Raw genomic sequence first — 19,659 nt, forward strand, 5'->3', positions numbered from 1 at the left:
GAGTTTGGTAAGCAAAATTCACAGCCCTACTAAAGAACTCTCTTAATTCAGGTGTTTTCAAAAAGTTGGGTGCACTGAAATTAAATCAAAATTTTAAAAAGTAAATTTCTGAGTCCCATCCTAGACACATTGACTCTGAAAGCTGCCTCTGTATTTGAACTTCCCCACTATGGCCAGTTATCCTCCTAAAATGGTAATATTTTGTCATTCCTTAAAAATGTTAAGATTTTCATACTGTCTTCAGGATAATGCCCACAGGCCTTAAATATCAAGTGTTTTGTCTCTAGCATCTCATCCTCTCTCCCTCCATCCCCTCCCTCTCCCCTCCACCTTTTCAATTCCGCTAAAAAGCTTAGCTTTCTCTTAATTCAGGGGCTTTGCATATTCTGATCTCAGTTCCTCACCTCCTTACTTCTACCCAAACTCCTGTGCCCACTCTTCTATCTCAGCTAACGCATCACTTTGTGAACCATTCCCTGACCCCATCCCTAAAGACTAGTATATTCCCTAATCTACTACTTAAAATAGAACACTGTGTTGTAATTGCTTGTTTACTTGACTGGTAACACATATTAAGCACTCAATAAAGAAAAAAGGTAAACATTTCTGGGTGATGATGCAATTAGTGACACACTTCTAAACTGTTCCTCAAGGAACTCAGAATTCTGGAGGAATCCATGAGGTTCCTCTCATGGTTCCTCTCCCCATTATTTTGACCAAAGGTAAATGCAAAAACCTGTTCCATTTTGAGGGCTTTACTAATAATAACTTAGAAATAAGCAGAGTTTATGGGAAAGTTACAAAGGCATAAAAAATCATACAAAGTTATAAAGCTAAGGGTACTTTACGAAGATGATAAACTTGAAGCCCTTTTCTAGACTCAGGCTTCGTTTTATTCCTCGGGGTAGCTTCTTTACCCCAATCTCCAGTCATATATTTCCCATTGCTTTTTGGATGATCACTAGTAGGTTTCTCAGGCCTTTCAAATAAAGCATCTACAAAACTAAGATCATCTTCCTGCTGCTCTTCCTGTTTCTATCATCTCAGAGAATAGCATCAGCCAAAAATAATCTGGCTGCAAGCAAAACCCACCAAACATCAGGTCAAAAATCCTAGATTTAGGATAACTACATTTGGGATAACTAAAACTTGCCTTGACCCAAAAATCCAATCAGGTCTAAATCCTTATCCACTTCCTATCCCAACTTCATCATTTCCCACTTCTATTACAGTGACAGCTCTCTAAGACATCTCTGCCCGCAGTTTCAAATTCCCCTCCAGCCACTCCTTCCCAATGCTGTCCCTACTCTGTTTATCCTAACACATAAATCTGATCACTTAATCACTTAAAATTGGTCTCCAGTGCCTTCAAGATAAACTCCAAAATCCTATAATAATAGCCTCTAGAACAGAGACAAATCATTTAAATTGATTCTCACTTCCTAAGAAATCCTATGGAACATTTCTTCACAACATGTAAGATTTTATTCATAGAACTCTATGGAAGAGAATTTGACACTAAGCATTACAAACATACGGTTTCCACATAGAATATAGCACATATTAGTCATATTAGGATGTAAATTTATTACATGGATGTTCGTATCTCATTTATGAAGTTACTTAAGGTAGAAGGATTATACTACACTAGTATAATCACACTCTCCAGCAAATGGGCCTATAGTTAGTACCATTTTTAATTCACTCCTTTATCCATCTGTTCATTCAATATTTATTGAGTTCTTAGCACATGCAAGATACTGAAAATATACCAATGTACAAAACAAATAAGAGTCTTGCCTTCCTGGAGCTTAAATTCTATCAGTAATTGACTAGGTTGAACTTCATCTGAGCCCTGTGCTCCAGCAAAGCAAGGAGGGTTGAGAAATTTCCCCATCCTGTTTTGTGTTCTGACAGATAGCTAACTGCAAAGGACCAACCTGCCCTCAAAAAATCCCAGGTAAGACTCACTTCCACCCATCCTGAGTCCCTTGTTTACTTGCCTCTATAAGACTCCTCGGTTCATTAACGAGATATTCCTATTGCAATAGTCTGAATTAAACTCATCTCAATTTTCTGGGACTTCCCTGGCGGTCCAGTGGTTAAGACTCCATGCTTCCATGTAGGGGGCATGGGTTCGATCCCTGGTTGGGGAGCGAAGATCCCACATGCCGCACGGCGTGGCCAAAGGAAAAAAAAAATCATCTCAATTTTCCTATGCACTTCATCTTTCACACTGGAGTCATCCAATAAACAACATTACCTGGTAGAATACACTGTGTATTTGATGGTATATTTCCTACTACAGAGAAAGCATGGGAAAAGAGAATAGAAAATGCTGGGTTGGAGAGGCTTAATTTCAAAAAGGATGATCAGTGAAAGCTTCCTTAAGAAGGTATATTTGAGCAAAGACTTGAATGAGCGAGTGAATCATCGTGCAGTTAACTGGGTAAAGAGTGTTTCAGACCAAAGGAACAGTAGGTACAAAGTTGGAACCAAGCCCATATCTATGAGAAACAGCAAGGAGGCCTGTGTGGTTGGAGAGGAGTGGGCTACCAGGGAAGTGGGAAGAGATGAGGACAGAGAGATAATGGAGTGGGAGAGAAATGATGTAGGGCCTTACAGATCCTAAGACTTTTTACTCTGAGTGAAACTAAAAGTCACAGAAGAATTTTGAGGAAAGGAATAGAAAGATCACCCTGGTTGCCCTACTGAGACAGCACTGTGAAGGGGGCAAAGGCAGAAGCAGGAAGACCATTTGCAAAGCTACTGCAGTAATCCAGGTGAGATGATGGTGCTTTGGACCAGGGTGGTAGCAAAGACAGTAAGAAGTGGGCAAATTATACATATATTTTGAAGGTATAACCAACTGGGCTTCCCGACGTACTGAATACGAGGTATGAGGGATGACCCCTGTCCTAAGTAAATACAAGAATGGAATGGCCATTGAGACTGGAAGACTTCAAAAGCAGCAGGTTATGAAAGGAAAATTGGTAAACTCGTCGAGGACATATTAAATTTGAGACAGCTATTATCACATCCAAGTTGAAACGTCAAGTAGGCAGCTGGAGACTGAATTTAGGGGAGAGATACAGACCAAAGGTGTAATTTTAAAACACTTTAGGTGGCAGCTTTCAAAACTAATAACAGAGCAACAATATTAATTTTACCTCATAAAGTACAACTGGAGTGAATATTACCTGATATGATGGTGCCTCTCATCATTCCTGAGTAGCTACATTTTACTATGGAAAAGGTACGGTTTCCATTACTGTATCTTCTAGAATCAGACACGATGGAGAAGAATGGGGGCATTATTCTCCCACACGTCTACAATTCTGATGTAAGCCAACCAATGGGGTGTGACCAAACAAAGGTCCCAAAAGTGCTGCTGTACTGTAAATGTGATCAAAGATGAGTCAGTAAGTCTAGACAGCTTTCAAGAACCTATTTCTATCATGCTTTTCAGAGGTTCTGGAACTTTCATATCCCCAAGAGGATATGAAAATGCCTGCTTTAAACCAGACTGTTGGATAAAGGAAAGAGGACCCAAGATCCCAACTAAAAAAAACTTTTTAAATGTCCCTTATATTCTATTTTTTGTCCAATAACAACCCTACAGAAATAAACAAGCAGAAGATGTAGTTAAGTTAGTTGGTGGCAAGGACTGTGGAGAAAAATAAAGCAAAAAGGGGGAAAACTGAATGCAGGGAGTAGAGGGTGGGGATCAGAATTTTAAATAAGGTTGTTAGGGAAGACCTCCCACCAACATACGAAGGTACCTATTTCTCCACAACCTCACCAAAAAAGTAACCATCTTTAATTTCTGATCATGTCATGAGCAAAAAAAAAGTAAATCTCCTATTTCAATCTGCATTTCCCAGATGACTCAGTGGGGTTGTGCATCTTTCCCTATGTTTATTGGCTATCCTTATTTCATTTCCCATGAATTATCTAATGTTCTCATGTTCACTTTCCTATTGGGCTGCCTTTTTTGATTTTCAGAAGTTCTTCATAAACTGGGTCATGAATGAGTTCACTGCTAAACCTACTGCAAATATTTTTTTCTAGCATGCTTCAATTTAAAAAAAATATCTTCTATCATAGATGTCTTTAAATTTTATGCAGTCAAATGTTGAGGATGGAGAATAAGGTGTTTTTTATAGCCTATATTTTACATCTTGCTTTAGAAAGTCTTTCCTACTCTCAAGATTGTAAATTTTTCTCCTATATTTTCTACTAATACTTTTTCAGAGTTTTGGCTTTTACATTTAGCTATTTAATCTGTGAATCTGGGTTTTCTCCCTTTTAGTGTGAGGTAGAAATTATGTCAATTATTAAATATTCCATATTTTTTCTATGATTTAAAATGCCACTCTCTGTCACATAAAGTCCCATACATTTATGAATCTGTCACATAAAGTCTCATACATTTATGAATCAGTTTCTGTAGTCTCCATTCTGTTCCAATGATCTATATTCCAGCACCAAAACAAGGCTGTTTTAATTACAGTGGTACTCACCACTTTTTACAGTGCCATTTTGCAACTCTTCACTTGGTCCCTCCCTAAACACACACAACCACCCTGAACATTTACATACAGGCAACAATGAAACTGACTGCAGGTTACATGCAATACTTATTCCAAATGCTAGAAATTTTTTTTTTTTTAAACTTCCCGTGCAGAAGTCTCCCCATGACCTCGAGAATAAGTATTCTGTACAATAAAGTCAAACTTCTTAGGGGGACATCCAAATGCTTCCACTACCTGGCTCTAGCCTAGCTTGCAATCGATTAGTTCTCTCCTCCAGAACTATTTCATCTGATCAAGTAATCTACTTGCTACAAGTAGAGGAGCACAGCCCTACCTCCACGTCTTCACTTACTCAAGTCACACTTCCTGGAATGCTTTCCTCTTTTCCTTTCTTCTGATTTCCATCTTTAAGGCTCAGTCTCCTCCATGAAGTTTTCCTTCATGTTTCTGACAAACTGATCTCTCCTTTCCCTGAATGTACAGCATTTATTTCTTATTTCTTAGCATAACTTCTGTACTTCTTAGCATAGCTTGCCTAATAGCAGCTTCTATTACTTTTATCCATGAGTTACTTTACTAGTTAGTGTTAAGTTCAAAGCTTTTGATAAGGAGTTCCAATTTAATTTTCAATGTCTTTATAACAGCACAAAAATTTTAACTGCTCTCTACTAGTCAGAAGTCATACAATACATACATAATAATCTCTCATCTTTAATCGCTTAATATTCTATTTTATCTATAGAAAAGGACATACAAGCATTTTTACTCAGATCAGGAATTAAAGGATCAGAAATAGTTATGAGCTACAGGTCTAATTTCAGGTCTAGCTCCACCCTTAAGCTTGCCTCTTTTAAATGTACCACAATTATGAATTTTTTTTATTCCTGCCTATTTTCAAAAGGGAGCTAGGGCCACTAAAACCACTAAGCACCACAATGAAGGGGTTGAAACAGAAAAGCTTAAGAAATTCTAAGATTTTCTGTCTAAGTAAGTATCTAAAACTGTTACTGTCACCATGCTTTATGGTAATTTGGCACAAATTTACATTTTAAAAAGTATTGTGACAAACACTTCTGTAGTAAATGGTGAGAACTGTATCTCTTTGGGGAATTAAAGGGTCTTCAATCCTGTTCATTATGGTGGGGGAAGAACCTTTCACTGTGTTGCTTTCTTTTTTCCAAATAGTCTCATCTTAAGTGAAGGCTCAGCTTATACTTTTTTTTTCATCTACAATGTCAACCTTATTTCAGTCTCCAAACTCTGGCAATAAATAAGTCTAGCCTAGGAGTGCCTAGTACCCACTAGGCCTTTGTGCTGTGGGGAAAAAAAAAAGACTACCCTAGGGAAGTTGATTCCAAGGCTTATTGGCTAGAATGGTCAGGTAAACTCTTTATTTGAAAAACAGTAAGTTTTTGTATGGCTTTTTAACTGTTATAGCAGATAAATCCTGCAACATATTTTCACTAAGCCCAGGCCAAACTAAATTGCTTCCAAACAGCATCAAGAGACAAACGATCTGACAGGCAATTCTGAATATGGAACTAAAGTGCTGGCTGCCATTCTGGATGCTCAAAACAGCAGAGCCTTTCTATGGTTGGTGTGAAAGGTAGAGAATGAAAGAGATGCAAAAGATAAGAGCCACTTTCACATAAAACGCTTCTGAATTTAAAAAGACAGTAAATTTCATTGTCCTTCCCCTCCTACCTCCCAAAGGGGGAAAAAATCAGTTTTTTGACAAATTGCATCACTCAGGAATCATACTCTCCACTAAACATCATAAATGTGGTGTTGCAAAAGACTTTCAGATTGATGTCATCTGTCACGTTTGCCTTGTGAAAGTTCGGCATTATTAAGATAAGGCTTCATAAAACCTTAAGACCACCTGGTAAAAATACAGCCCAGAGATTTAAACATATAAAATAAAACCACACACACACACAAAAAGACTCAAACAAAACAGAAAAGTTTTACAATCCTGGGATAAAGATGATCTTTTTTCTAAGCTTTACACAAAACCTGGAAACTGTAAAGGAAAAGCTTTTTATTGTATAAAAATCATAAACTTGTTTGCCAAAAGTCATAAAAGAATGATATACTGAGAATACCTGTGACATATATAAGAGTTTTCAAAACATTTAAAGTACACCAATAAATGAGTAAGAAAAAGTTTAAAAAATTGAATAGAAAATTTATCAAGGAATATGAGTAAGCAATTTATAGAAGATATTAAAATGGCTTATAAGGAAAAAAATGCTCAACCCTACTACGAAAGATACACAAAGAGAAGCAAGATTATTTTAATGCCTAAGCGATCAACAAAGATTAAACAGGTTAGTAGGTTAGATACAGAAAAATAGGCACTGTAAACAGTAAAAATGCATAGTTATTATCATTTGAGTAATTTTGTAATAACAAAATTTTACAGGCTGATACCCTGTGACCTATTATCTCTATTTCATTTCCTATCCACCTCATTTCTAGGAATTTATCTGGTAGAAATACTCACATGAATATGAAAATACATATACATGTGTGTAAGAACGGTTGAATTTTTATAATACAAAATTAGAAAGTGAAATGTCTATCAAGAGTGAGTTTATTAAAATTAAAATGTATAATATCTATTATTAACGCAGCCATTAAAAATTTAAAATAGATCAACATGTCCTGACGTGGAAAGATATCAATAATATATTCTGTGAAAAAAGCAAGTCAGAAAATGATATGTATAATAAACCCTATTGATATTAATTTATATGCATTAGTCTAATTAAAATTTTAAAGAGTATCTTTCAAATCTAAAAAAACTAAAATTACACGTATTATGTCTGCTAAATTTCAGTGAGCTATTTATTACCTTCATAATCAGCAGGGAAAAAATATACATTTTCTTAAATGAAAAGACAAACCCAATATTAAGTAAATGAATGACTGACACAAATCCAATAATCTTCTGGATGACCAGTCTCTTCAGGACAAATTAAAGGACTAAAGGGAATCATATTAAAACGTTTATATCTGAGGTATCAGAAGTGTACTGCAGAAAACTGATGCTAGAGAAAAGAGAGCATAACCCAGGGATGTGAAGAGTCCACAGTGTAGTAATTACGGCATCAAGACGTGGGTCCAATGGCTGTCCTCTTGGTTATATGCATCTTCTAAGTGGATTCAAAGATAACCTCTCCATAGCAAACAGGCTTTCCTAGTTTTAATGGAGTGGAATTTCATTTAAACACTGATATCTATCGCTAAAGATAGGTATCTGGAAAAAAATCTCCAATAGTAGTAATTTCACTTTATCCATGACCAGAAAGAGGCAGCAATACTGTTACATACAGTAAATTAACTTTTTGATTTAGAAAACAAATTCTGCAAGAAGTGAGTCAATACACAATTTCTTCACAAGATTTCCTTTATGAGGTAACATCCTTCAAATTGGGAAACAAAAGCAACTACTGCCATATTTGAAGATAAAAGTATCCCTTTTTGCCTCCATCTAAAAGAAGCTACACCTTTGATTAAAAGTTTGCAACAAACTAGTAAACCATATAAATTCAAAATGCTGGGGGGAAATTAAGATACCTGTTAGTATGGAAATCGCCTTTTCACCAGGTGTTCCCATTCTGAAAAGAATCCTGACTTTCCAGGATTGTTACATCTTAATTTTGTAAAAGCCTGAAAGAGCCAGTAGTAAATCTAGAAGCTTGACTAGGTGCCATACAGCCCTCACTTGGGCACTGCAAGCCCCTGTTGGCTCCTCTCCCCTTTCAGAGATAAGTAAAACTACTGGGATCTAGCTTGATGTTTTTTTCTTCTACTCTCAAAAAAAAATTTTTTTAATGATTTTACTTGTTAAAATATATGTATTCATCATATATTTTTTGTTTATCTTAAACATACTTTCCACAAAAGGATAATTTGTCCTAATTTTTTTTTTTTACAACTCTCTTCTACTTTTCATTTGGGAAAAAAGCCAGAGAGATGGAAAACAAAGGGAATCTATATATTTTTATTGTTTTCCATTTTTTAAAGTACATAATAGACAATTAAGTACACATCCATTGTTACTTTGTAGTAGTAATATTAGATAAAATGTTAGTAAAGATGTTATTTGAGTTATCAACTAATCAAGTATAGAAGCAGTCATTACCAACCCATGATATATGTTTCTTTGTCTTTTACTTTCACTTATATTTGCTCTCATAAAGTCCTCAGAATTGTTTTGTAAGTTTCTAAAAGACTTTTTTACTTGAATATTCTATATGTCAACCCAACTTGAAGTTAATCTCAAGGGGCAGATGCTGTATGTAATACAGATAGGGCTGACTTCCCCAGAAGGAGTGTCTAAGCTCTAAACTCTCTTTCCCTGAAAGACAAATGCTTACACATGTAATGTATCTCTGGGAGGACCTGGAATTTGACATTCAGTGTAGGCTCACTGTTCATGAAATCAACTCAAAGTACCGTTTTAGAACATTAAAAACAACATCCACTTCCTACTGTTAAGTTACACTGATGTAACACCTTATACTTTAGATGTGCAACTAAAACAAATCAAAACCAAAATTAAAGGCCAAACCATAAAACCACACTGCAATTTCAGAACCTTTAATGCAGCAGAGTACAAAGTCACAGTCAGGAAAGGGGCCAGGTTCCCTTCAACCTAGTAAAAGGCAAAAAGCACTATCAAAAAAATCAAATGAAGATCCCATTTGACTTTTTTCCATCAAACTTCTCAGTCCAAAAGTATATATCACATCAAGTCATCACACTTCAAATGCATAATATGCTTTATGTAAATGTTACTTACGCAGGCCAATAATATTTTGCATGGGTAGATCACTCTGCCACTTACAAAGTGATACGACTTTTTATACCTGATTTGATCTTCACAAATACCCCATGAAGTATGGCAATGACTGTTATTTATAATGTACAAATGGAAACAATAGAGGCTCATAAGTTAAGTTATTTGTCAACATCATTAAACGTCCTGACTCCCAATCCAATTCTTTTTTCACATTTCATCATGCTGGCAACATGAACCAGAAATAAGGTTTTAGGAAAGTGCTTTATGGACAAATACTGAAGAAAAATTAGATTTCTGACTTCCTGCTAATACTTATACTTCCTTGCTAATACTTCCTTCAGAAAACTCTATAAGCCCTTAAGCAGGTTTCCACACCTTAAACACCCCTTGGAAAAAAAATCCTCTATCAGTTAGTTGCAATCCTCCCCATATTATAAATTTCACCTTAGAACTCAAACTGAGATTTTTATTTTCAAGTCTATCTGGTGCAATACATCGAACATGACCTTTTAAACCAACTCATTTTTTTTTTAACTGTTTTAATTTAGTCAAAACTGCAGAACTGCCAGACAGACAAACATGGTATGATATCACTTATATGTGGAACATAAACAATACAACAAACTAGTGAATATAACAAAAAAAGAAGCAGACTTACAGATATAGAGAACAAACTAGTGGGTGGGGGGGGCGATACAGGGTAGGGGAGTGGGAGGTACAAACTACTGGGTGTAAGATAGGCTCAAGGATGTACTGTACAACATGGAAAATACAGCCAATATTTTGTAATAATTGTAAATGGAAAGTAACCTTTAAAAACTGTATAACAAATTTTTACAAATAAATTTAAAAACAAAACAAAAACTGCACAACTCCCAGTAAGAAAATTCTTGAAAATGTAAGTTATCACCTACAATATGGCAACTTCCTCATCCTAACCACTCACAAACACAAAAACAATTCAGCCTCTAGTAGTTCTGCATTGTTAGATGAGTCTGCATTTTGTTTTAAAATACCCTGGGCTTAAGAGGCCTTGCACTGTGTCCATATTCTTTACATGTCAGAAACTACTACTTCTAAGATGTCAGTTCAAACTCACCTAATTTTTTAAATATTTAACTTGGATAAAATACAATTATACAACCTAGACAATACTGTGGAACCAGTTAGTAAATCAGACATGTTAAGTAATTATGAATGTTTCTTATGACCTGTAAATGAACCCAAATTTTTAGTGAGATATTGAGCCAACAAAGGGCACAAAATACACAAAATAAAACAATAGAAACTATAGAAAAGAAACTGAAATTTGGGGAGAGAAGCAATGCTCCAAAGAAAAGAACCTAAGAAAACAAAGTATGACTTCTACAGCTTAAAAAACAAAAAAGCAAAAAAATGAAAACAAAAACAAAGCTTCAGAATGGCTATTTTATTGAGTTAATGGACACCTGGAATTGAGGTAAACCCCATTTTTTCAAGACTGATAACTGCAAAAATACATAGACTATTCCTATCAAAGAACAATGTGGCCCTTTCTTTATGACAGAAAACAAAATGTGGGCTAAATATGCTACTTACCCAACCATATCCAACATATCCATAATAGAAAATGAAACAAAAACATAATCCAAAATATCAGGCACATTAAACATAGTATTGATACTTAAAATGACTTGATGAAAACAAGCTTAAAGCCCCCATTTTATAATAATGTTTAACTTCTTTATTTCCACTGGCAAATGTTTACAAATAATGAAAAATCCTGCTACATCCCAGATCTTTTCAGATTAATATGCCCATGCTTTGTCACCTTGAGTTATAGTAATAATCAAGATTGCACTCCCTTAATTGAAGAAAAGTAAGCAATTCTGTCTTGATTTTACTGTACAAAATGAAAACAGATCAAAATAAGACGAGATGTACAAATGCTAAGAATTACTGTAATATTTTTTTGTTTCCTTTCCAGTCCAACCAATGCATTTCTTGTCACTTCTCAGCAACTAACTTATATACATTTAAACTTGTTATTCACAGAGTCTGTGGATGCAGTAACAGGGGCTCTGCCTATGTTGTTTGTAGTTGTTATTTGCTTTTTAAAATTGTTTAGAGTCTATATAATTGGAATTGCTGCACCTGTGTCTTTTTTAAATGAAGGTTTTTTCCTATAGAAAATTTGGAAAATACCAAAAAGTATAAAGAAAAAAATAATTTGTAGTTTCACCATCTAATCACTTTTATAACTATGACACTCCTTTGAGTCTTATTTCTAATAGACATCGAATCACTTCTAGTTCTATGGTTTAGTTAACAAAATTAGTATTACACTACTTTCTAACCTATTTTCATTTAAAAACTAGTATTTCCCACACCCTCAAATATTATTTGAGAGCGATTTTTAATAGCTTCTTTAATTAGAACCCCATCCTTAGGTTTGGGTAAAGGATTAGAAATTATTTATTAAAATAATACCCTCACTTTCTCCCTTCCCTTCCCCTTTATGACCACAGCTCAGGGAAGTATAGTAAACCATTCACACTAGCGTCCAAGGTGTGATAAATACCCCCCTGAGAAAGGTGGGGCCTAATAAGATTCAAACGTTAAGCCAAAGATACGATGCGCTAATAATGACATTTCAAGTACCGTCCAGTAGATGTGACCTTATTTGAGGAGGCAAATCTCCTAAAATTCCCAGTACTAAAATAATTACCTATTCTAGCTACAAGAAGGCTCCATTCCATTTTTTAATAAAGCCAGACTGAGACAGTGCAAATTTCACCCACTCAACAAAGTACCTAATTGGCTGAGTTCGTTAAAATTGGCGCTCCCAAAGGCAAAAAGTTGATTCGTTAAACTAAGATAAACAGTAACGCGTAGAAGGCACGGTGTGACCTGCTGCTACGGAGGGCTTATCGATTAGGAAGGGGACCGGTGGAGGGGGAAAAGGATAGACAGGGAGATTTGATCATTATCAGCCAGGCTCACAAGCAGAAATCTCAAATACATTATTTAATCTTTCTCTTCCTGGCATCACGGGGCTCAAACGTCACCAAAAAAAGACCGGCCGGCTGAAAACCCGGCGGGGTGACGCACATAACATCTTACCATATGGATTCTCATCAATCAGGACCGAGGAGAGCCTTAAGCCAGCCCAGCGGAGGAAGGCGGGTGCGTCCCCTGGGCTGTCGGCTCCCCCACACTCCCGGCACACCGCTCGCGTCTGCAACGCAGGGAACCGAGGCTGCAGGACCACCGGACCGGCTCCGCCACGAGGGATGCAGACTCGCCTTCCGAGAAGGCCACCCAGGCGGCCGCAAACACCGAGCGCCTAGGATCAAGCCCCCCTTCAGCGGAAACCCCGCGACCGCCTCCGCCAGGCGGCTGAGCCAGGACCCCAACAGTCGGCCCGGACTCCCCTCCTGGGGTCCAAACTCGCTCAGGGCCGTACCTGAAGGAGCAGCGCCACCTCCGCCCGACGGCGTTAGCTGTCGCGGTGGCGGCGGTCACAGCTCCGAGAGCAGTGACGCCTCTCATAAAAACAACAACCTGCTCGCAGGCGTCCGCAGCCGGGAGGCGGAGGGCGGCGAGGCGCCGCGGCGCATGCCGGGACTCGTAGTCCCGCCCGCGCCTTATACCGGGCGGCGGCGGAGGGAAGAACTACGACTCCCGAAGAGGAGCGCAGCCCGCCGCCGGCAGGCTGCAGGAAGCTGGGCCCCGCGGCCGTGATCCTCACAACATCCGGGCCCCGGCACTGCAGAGGCGCCGCTGCCGGTTACTGTGGAGACGGCCTGCTACAGCCTCTCCGAAGGATTCCACCCTGGAGAACGGCTCCCCGGATTAGGCCGATTAGTTTACACGTATCCATCCAGCCGACGGTTCGCCTTCTCTTTGCTGCTTTAATTGGGTGTAGTAAAAGTCGGCGCTCGCTGGCCTTGCCATCCGCTGCAGGAAAAGACTGCGTTTGCCGAAAAAAATAAAGAAGATATCGAGAATGACCGAGTACGACTGGGTGGGTTTGGGCAGAGGGCTGGATGTTTTTGACTGTCGATACTCTTTACTATAAATTTGGGGCACCCCACACTCCCACCCACCCCCACCCTCCAAAAACAACCACCGTTGTAGGCAACCACTGGGGTACACAGATGTTACATGCATTGCATTAAGCCAGAATTGCCTGTGAAGGTATAAGGATGATTGGGGATGGTATGCAACTCATGCCCCATTGCAAAATGCCGTGATGGTTTTGAACAAGAAAAACGTACCTTGTTAATTTGACATCTGTTTACATTGTGTCTTGTTCAAAAAAGGATATGGTGCATTTATACTCACTGTTGATGGAAACAGTAGAAAGTTAAGGTTTAATTCTCTGTCACCTAATTGTGGCCAGAAAAAGATAAATTAAGAAAAACATGAACAAGGAGGATGGTGGGCCTGAGGAGAAACAAAAGGGTGCCTCAAAATTAGACTTACAGGGGTTTTTTTGCTTTTGGTGTTACTGTAGTTAACATCAACTGTGACACAAAACCAAAAAAAAAAAAAAAAAGATTTTTAATTTTATAATTACAGCTTCTATAATGGGCATTTTTATTATTTCAGTAGCTTGTTATTTATCTTTATAAAAATGTGTGTGTGTTTATAACAAAAGACCTGGAAAAGTCAAAGTGGCCTGGTTTTCTCTAATTCTAGGAGAGCCTGAAAATTAAATTAGTAAGGAAGTTAATACCATCTATTTGTAGATTTTCATTCTTTTCAAGGCACTTGCACAGTCTAATTTTAGACTTAATCGATTTTAAAAGATTCATTTATAATTTTCATTAACCTTCTTCTCCTTCAGTAACAGTTGCTGACCCAATGTAAAACCTAGCAGAGAATTTAAAGTAATATTTTTATTATTCTTTATATTAGGCTGTTTTGTTTTTGATTGTATCTGTTTGGAACTCTACATTTTAAGAATACCAGATTTGAAGAGGTTGAAACCCAAATAAGAAAGTTGTAGTGAGGGCCTAGGACATAAAGTAAAAGCAAGGGGTATTTTGTTTCCAAGTCCGTAAACATTTGTGAATTGTCCTGGAGGTCTAAAAGATTTCGGTAGACACTAATTTTTACAGATTGTGTGGTACGGATTATGCCAACAAAATTTTTCAGCTAATTTGTCTTCTATTTTGACTAGATTCTGTTTTCTGTATTCCATTTTGAGTCAAAGTTGATCAGAATTTTAGAGCCAGTTGCAGAAGGTGATTTGAAAGTCACAACCTCTGGGACTGAGGTTGCCCTGGGCAACCAGACTGGTGTCCATAAAGTAAATTAGGGTTGGTACTTTTTCTCACAAGTCACAGGGCAGCACCTTCCACCTAAGAAGCCTTCCATGTGCTGAGAGAACCTAGACATTTTGAGAAAAGCTGACCTGTTGTGATGCCGTAGGATTCTGGTGACTTACTATTCTCCAATGTCTGTGCTCTTGATATTTAAAACAAATTAATAAGTAGTGTCAAAAAAGAATAAACAGCAAGATCTGATGATTTCTACTTCCAGCTTTGCCAGCTTCCTACAAGATAATGAGTGTTAGTAAATGGTAGCACACTACTGTAAAGTTTTCTTAACCTGTAAATTTCAGAACTGAATTCTGGAAGATCATGCATATGCATTGAAGTATACCTGCAAAAAAGAAAATGGTAAAAATTGGTTCCATTTATATAGCAGCGTATCATTTACAACCGATTTTCTTTCATTTCCACAACCACAGGAACTATGGCAGGTTGTTTTTTTCCCCCTTTTTTACCAATTTTACAGACAATATAAAAACAAAGGTGCAATGATGATAAAGGATTGGAATCTAGGTCACAAAGTTCTTGCCTGTGCTACTCCTCCAACGCTCTATTATACTTCTTCAAATCTGAACAAAATAAAAGAAAGTGGAGTAAATACTTCACATTTGCAGGTTTGAACTCAAGATTTCAAAACAAATAGGTTCCTGACAGTGGGGAACTTAACTTTGCAGAGACATTAAGTAGAATAACCCAGGAATTCAGTGAGCTGGGTTAGTCTAAGAGGAACCGAATTAATCTGACCCAAATTTGATCCTCAGTTAAGCCTGACACAACAACTTGGTCAATATTCTTTCCTCCGTTTTAGAGGTGGAGAAACTGAGATTATATGCTTGCTAGTTTTAAGGATTTAGAATTATTAAAGGGTCTCAGCCTCATGAATCACAAGAATCTACTATAGAGTCTTCAAAGCAAAAGAATTTTAATGCATATAAACAAACTTCTATTTAATGCAACCTTAAAAAGTCAGAGTTACAGTACCCTGCCAATCTCTATGAGGTTAGATATAATATAATTTCTGATCTGGAAGGACTTAGATCTTAAGTATTCCAGAAGTTGCCAAATTTGGAGGGTTTTTTTAACTACCAAAATTTTTTGCCTACATGGACACCACAGAATCATTTTTAAGAGCTTTATCACAAGTAAATATACACTTCCTTCATGTTTTTCAAATAACTGAAAATCACTTTCCTATTGCTACATTTGGAGAGCCCTTATATCCTATTAGAAAAAGAAAAAAACTATCTAATCCATCTCCTTTGTTTTATATATATAGACAAGGAATTTGAATCCTTGCAAAATAATTTCATCAAAGTCACGCAGCTATCATCACTGGCAACATCAGAACCCAGAACTGGTGACACCTAATATTTGAAGGTGAAGACCTACTTTTTTTTAAAATAACCAGTTTCCCAACATTATTGAGCTGGTTTCCTATGTGCTTGTCTTCTATGTAATAAAATGTAAGTTCTAGGAACTTTAGATTGTTGATCACTATTTTTCCAGCATCTAACAATGCCTGGTACACAGTGGGTACTCAGTATTTGTTGAATGAGTGATAAACAAGGTCCATATAGTCTGTTCCATTTGAATTCTTTCACCTTCATTATTCAAGCTTGATGTTTTTTATAGAATGGACTTTACAAAGGATAAGCATGTTATATGCATTGCTAGAAAGCAATATGCACTTTTGTACCCATTCTTTTTAATATCTTGCTCCCTCCCCAAATAGCTAAGTTATGTATATTTTAAATATTTATTAAATTTATTATATGTTAATTACATATTAAATTGTAGTAAATGGCACCACCATCTACCCAAATGTTTGTCCAGAAATGTGGGAGTCTTTCTTGATCTGTCCCTCTTCCTCACTACCCACATCCAATCAGTCACCAGGTCCAATGAATTCTACTTCCAAAATGTGTCTCAAATTTATTTACTAGTCTCTCTATACCACCATTCTTCTATAAATCATCATCGTCAGTCACATGGAATACTGAAGCTCCTCTCCACATCCATTCAAGTCTCTGACGGCAGCCAAAGTAATCTTACTAAAAAGTATATTACATCATGACATGCTTCTCCTTAAAATGCTTCAATAGCTTTCCATTGCTTTTACCATAAAGATCTAAACTTTTCACACAGCCAACCAGACCCTTCAGGATCTGGTTCCTGCCCCTCTATTCTCATCTGCAGCCATTTTCACTCTAACTTACTCCACTTTGGCCATGCTTTTTCTTTGTGCCCTCCTCTGTCTTTTCCTTTCTTGCCTTCCAGTCTTAAGATTCAGCGACACTTCACCAGAATGGCCTTCCTAGGCCCTCACACTAGGTTAGAACCCCCTGTATGTCTTCATAAACATCTTGAATTTTTTTTCTTCATAGCACTTACCACAATTATAATTAGTCAGTTGTATAATTATTTGCTTAATGGCTATCCCCCACAAGGTTAAGATCCCTGAATGTTTATCTTGTTCCCTTTTCACTCTAAAATTAAGCTGTACGTCCTCTTCGAACTATGACCTATTGCAGTCTTACTCTATAAGTTGCACGTTTTTATAAATTCTCATAGTTCTAGTACAGGATTTTAAAAAGCTACCTTGTACATACTTTTGACAAGTTTGCTCTGTACAGATATATATAATTGAATGGGCACTCTTCAATGTCCTCCAGAGAAAAGGACTCCCAAAAGGAGAGTAGATGGGTCTAAGTTTTTGTTTTCTTCTCTATTGTTTTTCCAGCTTTATTGAGGTATAATTGACATATAACATTGTGTAAGTTTAAGGTACAACATGATGCTTTCATATACATATATACTGTGAAATGATTAACAATAAGATTAGTTAATATGTCCATCACCTCACATAATTACAAATTTTTGTGTGTGGGTATGGTGAGAACATCTACTCTTTTAGCAACTTTCAATTATATAATACAGTATTGTTAACTGTAGTCACCACACTGTACGTTAGATCCCTAGAACTTACTCTTCTTATAACTGTTAGTTTGTACCCTTTGACCAACATCTCTCTATTTCCCCCATCCCCAGCCCCTGGCAACCACCATCCTGCTCTGAGTTTGACTTTTTTTTTTTTTTAGATTCCACATATATGTGAGATCATAGTGTATTTGTCTTTCTCTGTCTGACTTCACTTAGCATAATGCTCTCAAGGTCCATCCATGTTGCTGCAAATGGCAGGATCCCTTCCTTTTTTATGGCTGATAATATTTCATTGTGTATGTGTGTGTATATACCAAAATTTCTTCATCCATTCATCTGTTGATGAATACTTAGGTTGTTTCCATGTCTTAGCTATTGTGAATGCTGCAGTGAACATGGGAGTACAGATATCTCCTCAAGATGTGATTTCATTTCCTTCGGATATATACCCAGAAGTGGAATTGCTGGATCATACGATGGTTCTATTTTTAGTTTTTTTGGTTGTTTTTTAATTTATTTATTTTATTTATTTATTTTTGGCTGCGTTGGGTCTTCATTGCTGCGCACGGGCTTTCTCTAGTTGTGGTGCGTGGGCTTCTCATTGCGGTGGCTTCTCTTGTGGCAGAGCACAGGTTCTAGGTGCTCAGGCCTCAGTAATTGTGGCACATGGGCTCAGTAGTTGTGGCTCGCGGGCTCTAGAGCTCAGGCTCAGTAATTGTGGCACCCGGGCTTCGTTGCTCCACGGCATGTGCAATCTTCCCGGACCAGGGCTCGAACCCACGTCCCCTGCATTGGCAGGCGGATTCTTAACCACTGCGCCACCAGGGAAGTCCCGTATTTTTAGTTTTTTGAGGAACCTCCATACTGTTTTCCGCAGTGGCTGCACCAATTTACATTCCCACCAACAGTGCATGAGAGTTCCCTTTTCTCCACATCCTCGCCAACTCTTATTCTCTCTTAACTTTATAATAGCCATTCTTCAGGTGTGGATTGATATCTCATCGTGGTTTAGATTTGCATTTCTCTGATGATTAGGGATGTTGAACATCTTTTCATGTACCTGTTGGCCATCTGTATGTCTTTTTGGGGAAGAATGTCTGTTCAGATCCTCTGCCCATTATTTAATTATATTGTTTGGTTTTTTGCTGTTGAATTGTATGAGTTCTAAAGATATTTTGGAAATTAACCCCTTATCTGATGTATGGTTTGCAAATACTTTCTCCCATTCCAAGGCTGCCTCTTCCTTCTGCTGTTCTTGTGCGGCGCAGAAGCTTTTTCGTTTGACGTAGTCCCACTTATTGATTTTTGCTTTTATTGCTTGTACTTTTGTTGTCATATCCAAAAAATTACCAAGACCAACTCCAAGGAGCTTTTTCCCTATGTTTTCTTCTAGGAGTTTTACGGTGTCAGATCTTACATTTGTCTTTGATCTTTTTCGAGTCACTTTTTGTGAGTAGTGGGGTAAGAAAGGCTTAGGGCTAAGTTTAAATAATTCTGTTTTTTTCAGAACTTTATAATTGAGAATTATTTTATGCATTTATCTTTTAGGATAAGAAAAGTACTTCAGCTTCAAATTCAGAAACAGAAATGAAACCTGAACAACTGCCTCCTTGTGTGAACCCTGGCAATCCTGTGTTTTCATGTATGTTGGACCCAAAGACACTCCATACAGCTACCTCACTATCAAAACCTAAGATGATTATGTATAAAACCAATTCAAGTAATTATGGTGAATTTTTACCCATGCCACAGTTTTTCCCCTGCTATTATACTCCAAAGGACCAAGTATTTTCAAGCAATATCAGAGCTACTGGATTTTATCAAAATAACACTCTAAACACTGCACCTGACAGAACAAGAATGCTTGATTTTCCTAATTTTCAACACACTCTATGAAAATATATTACTCTTAAATAAAGAGAAAATATACTTGGGAAAAATGAGTTTTAAATCTAAGGCAAGGATACCTAATTTGAAATATAAAAAGATTTGAATTAATTTTTTAAAAATACCTTTAAGAAATAAAGCATTTCAACCGATAACTGAATGACAG

At 37.2% G+C, this 19,659-nt stretch overlaps 2 protein-coding genes across 15 annotated transcripts in view; one reads left to right on the plus strand and one right to left on the minus strand.

Moving 5' to 3' along the window:
- The window catches only part of CCPG1 (cell cycle progression 1), a 64,747-nt gene extending 51,817 nt beyond the window's left edge, over positions 1-12,930 (minus strand). For 9 of the 12 annotated variants that reach the window (XR_014243418.1, XM_082388090.1, XM_082388089.1 and 6 more), the window contains exon 1: positions 12,448-12,893. The gene's annotated coding sequence lies outside the window, so the exon portion shown is untranslated. Of the gene's footprint in view, positions 1-12,447 lie in introns of all 12 variants that reach the window. The other 3 variants (XM_082388086.1, XM_082388088.1, XM_082388095.1) reach the window with 2 other exon arrangements.
- Positions 12,931-13,052: 122 nt separating this feature from the next.
- Positions 13,053-19,648, plus strand: PIERCE2 (piercer of microtubule wall 2). Of its 3 annotated transcripts, XM_082388200.1 has the most exons (3): positions 13,053-13,341; positions 15,943-16,043; positions 19,155-19,648. In XM_082388200.1, exon 3 carries the CDS (start codon positions 19,194-19,196, stop codon positions 19,500-19,502), a length of 309 nt encoding a protein of 102 aa, XP_082244326.1. In that variant the 5' UTR covers positions 13,053-13,341; positions 15,943-16,043; positions 19,155-19,193; the 3' UTR covers positions 19,503-19,648. The 3 variants fall into 3 exon arrangements, with proteins under 3 accessions (XP_082244326.1, XP_082244324.1, XP_082244325.1); XM_082388198.1 differs by lacking the exon at positions 15,943-16,043 and having other exon boundaries at positions 13,055-13,351; XM_082388199.1 differs by lacking the exon at positions 15,943-16,043 and having other exon boundaries at positions 13,055-13,341.
- Positions 19,649-19,659: the final 11 nt, after the last annotated feature.

This window comes from Balaenoptera borealis (assembly GCF_965194805.1).
Source record: "Balaenoptera borealis genome assembly, chromosome: 3".
NCBI classification, from domain to species: Eukaryota; Metazoa; Chordata; class Mammalia; order Artiodactyla; family Balaenopteridae; genus Balaenoptera; species Balaenoptera borealis.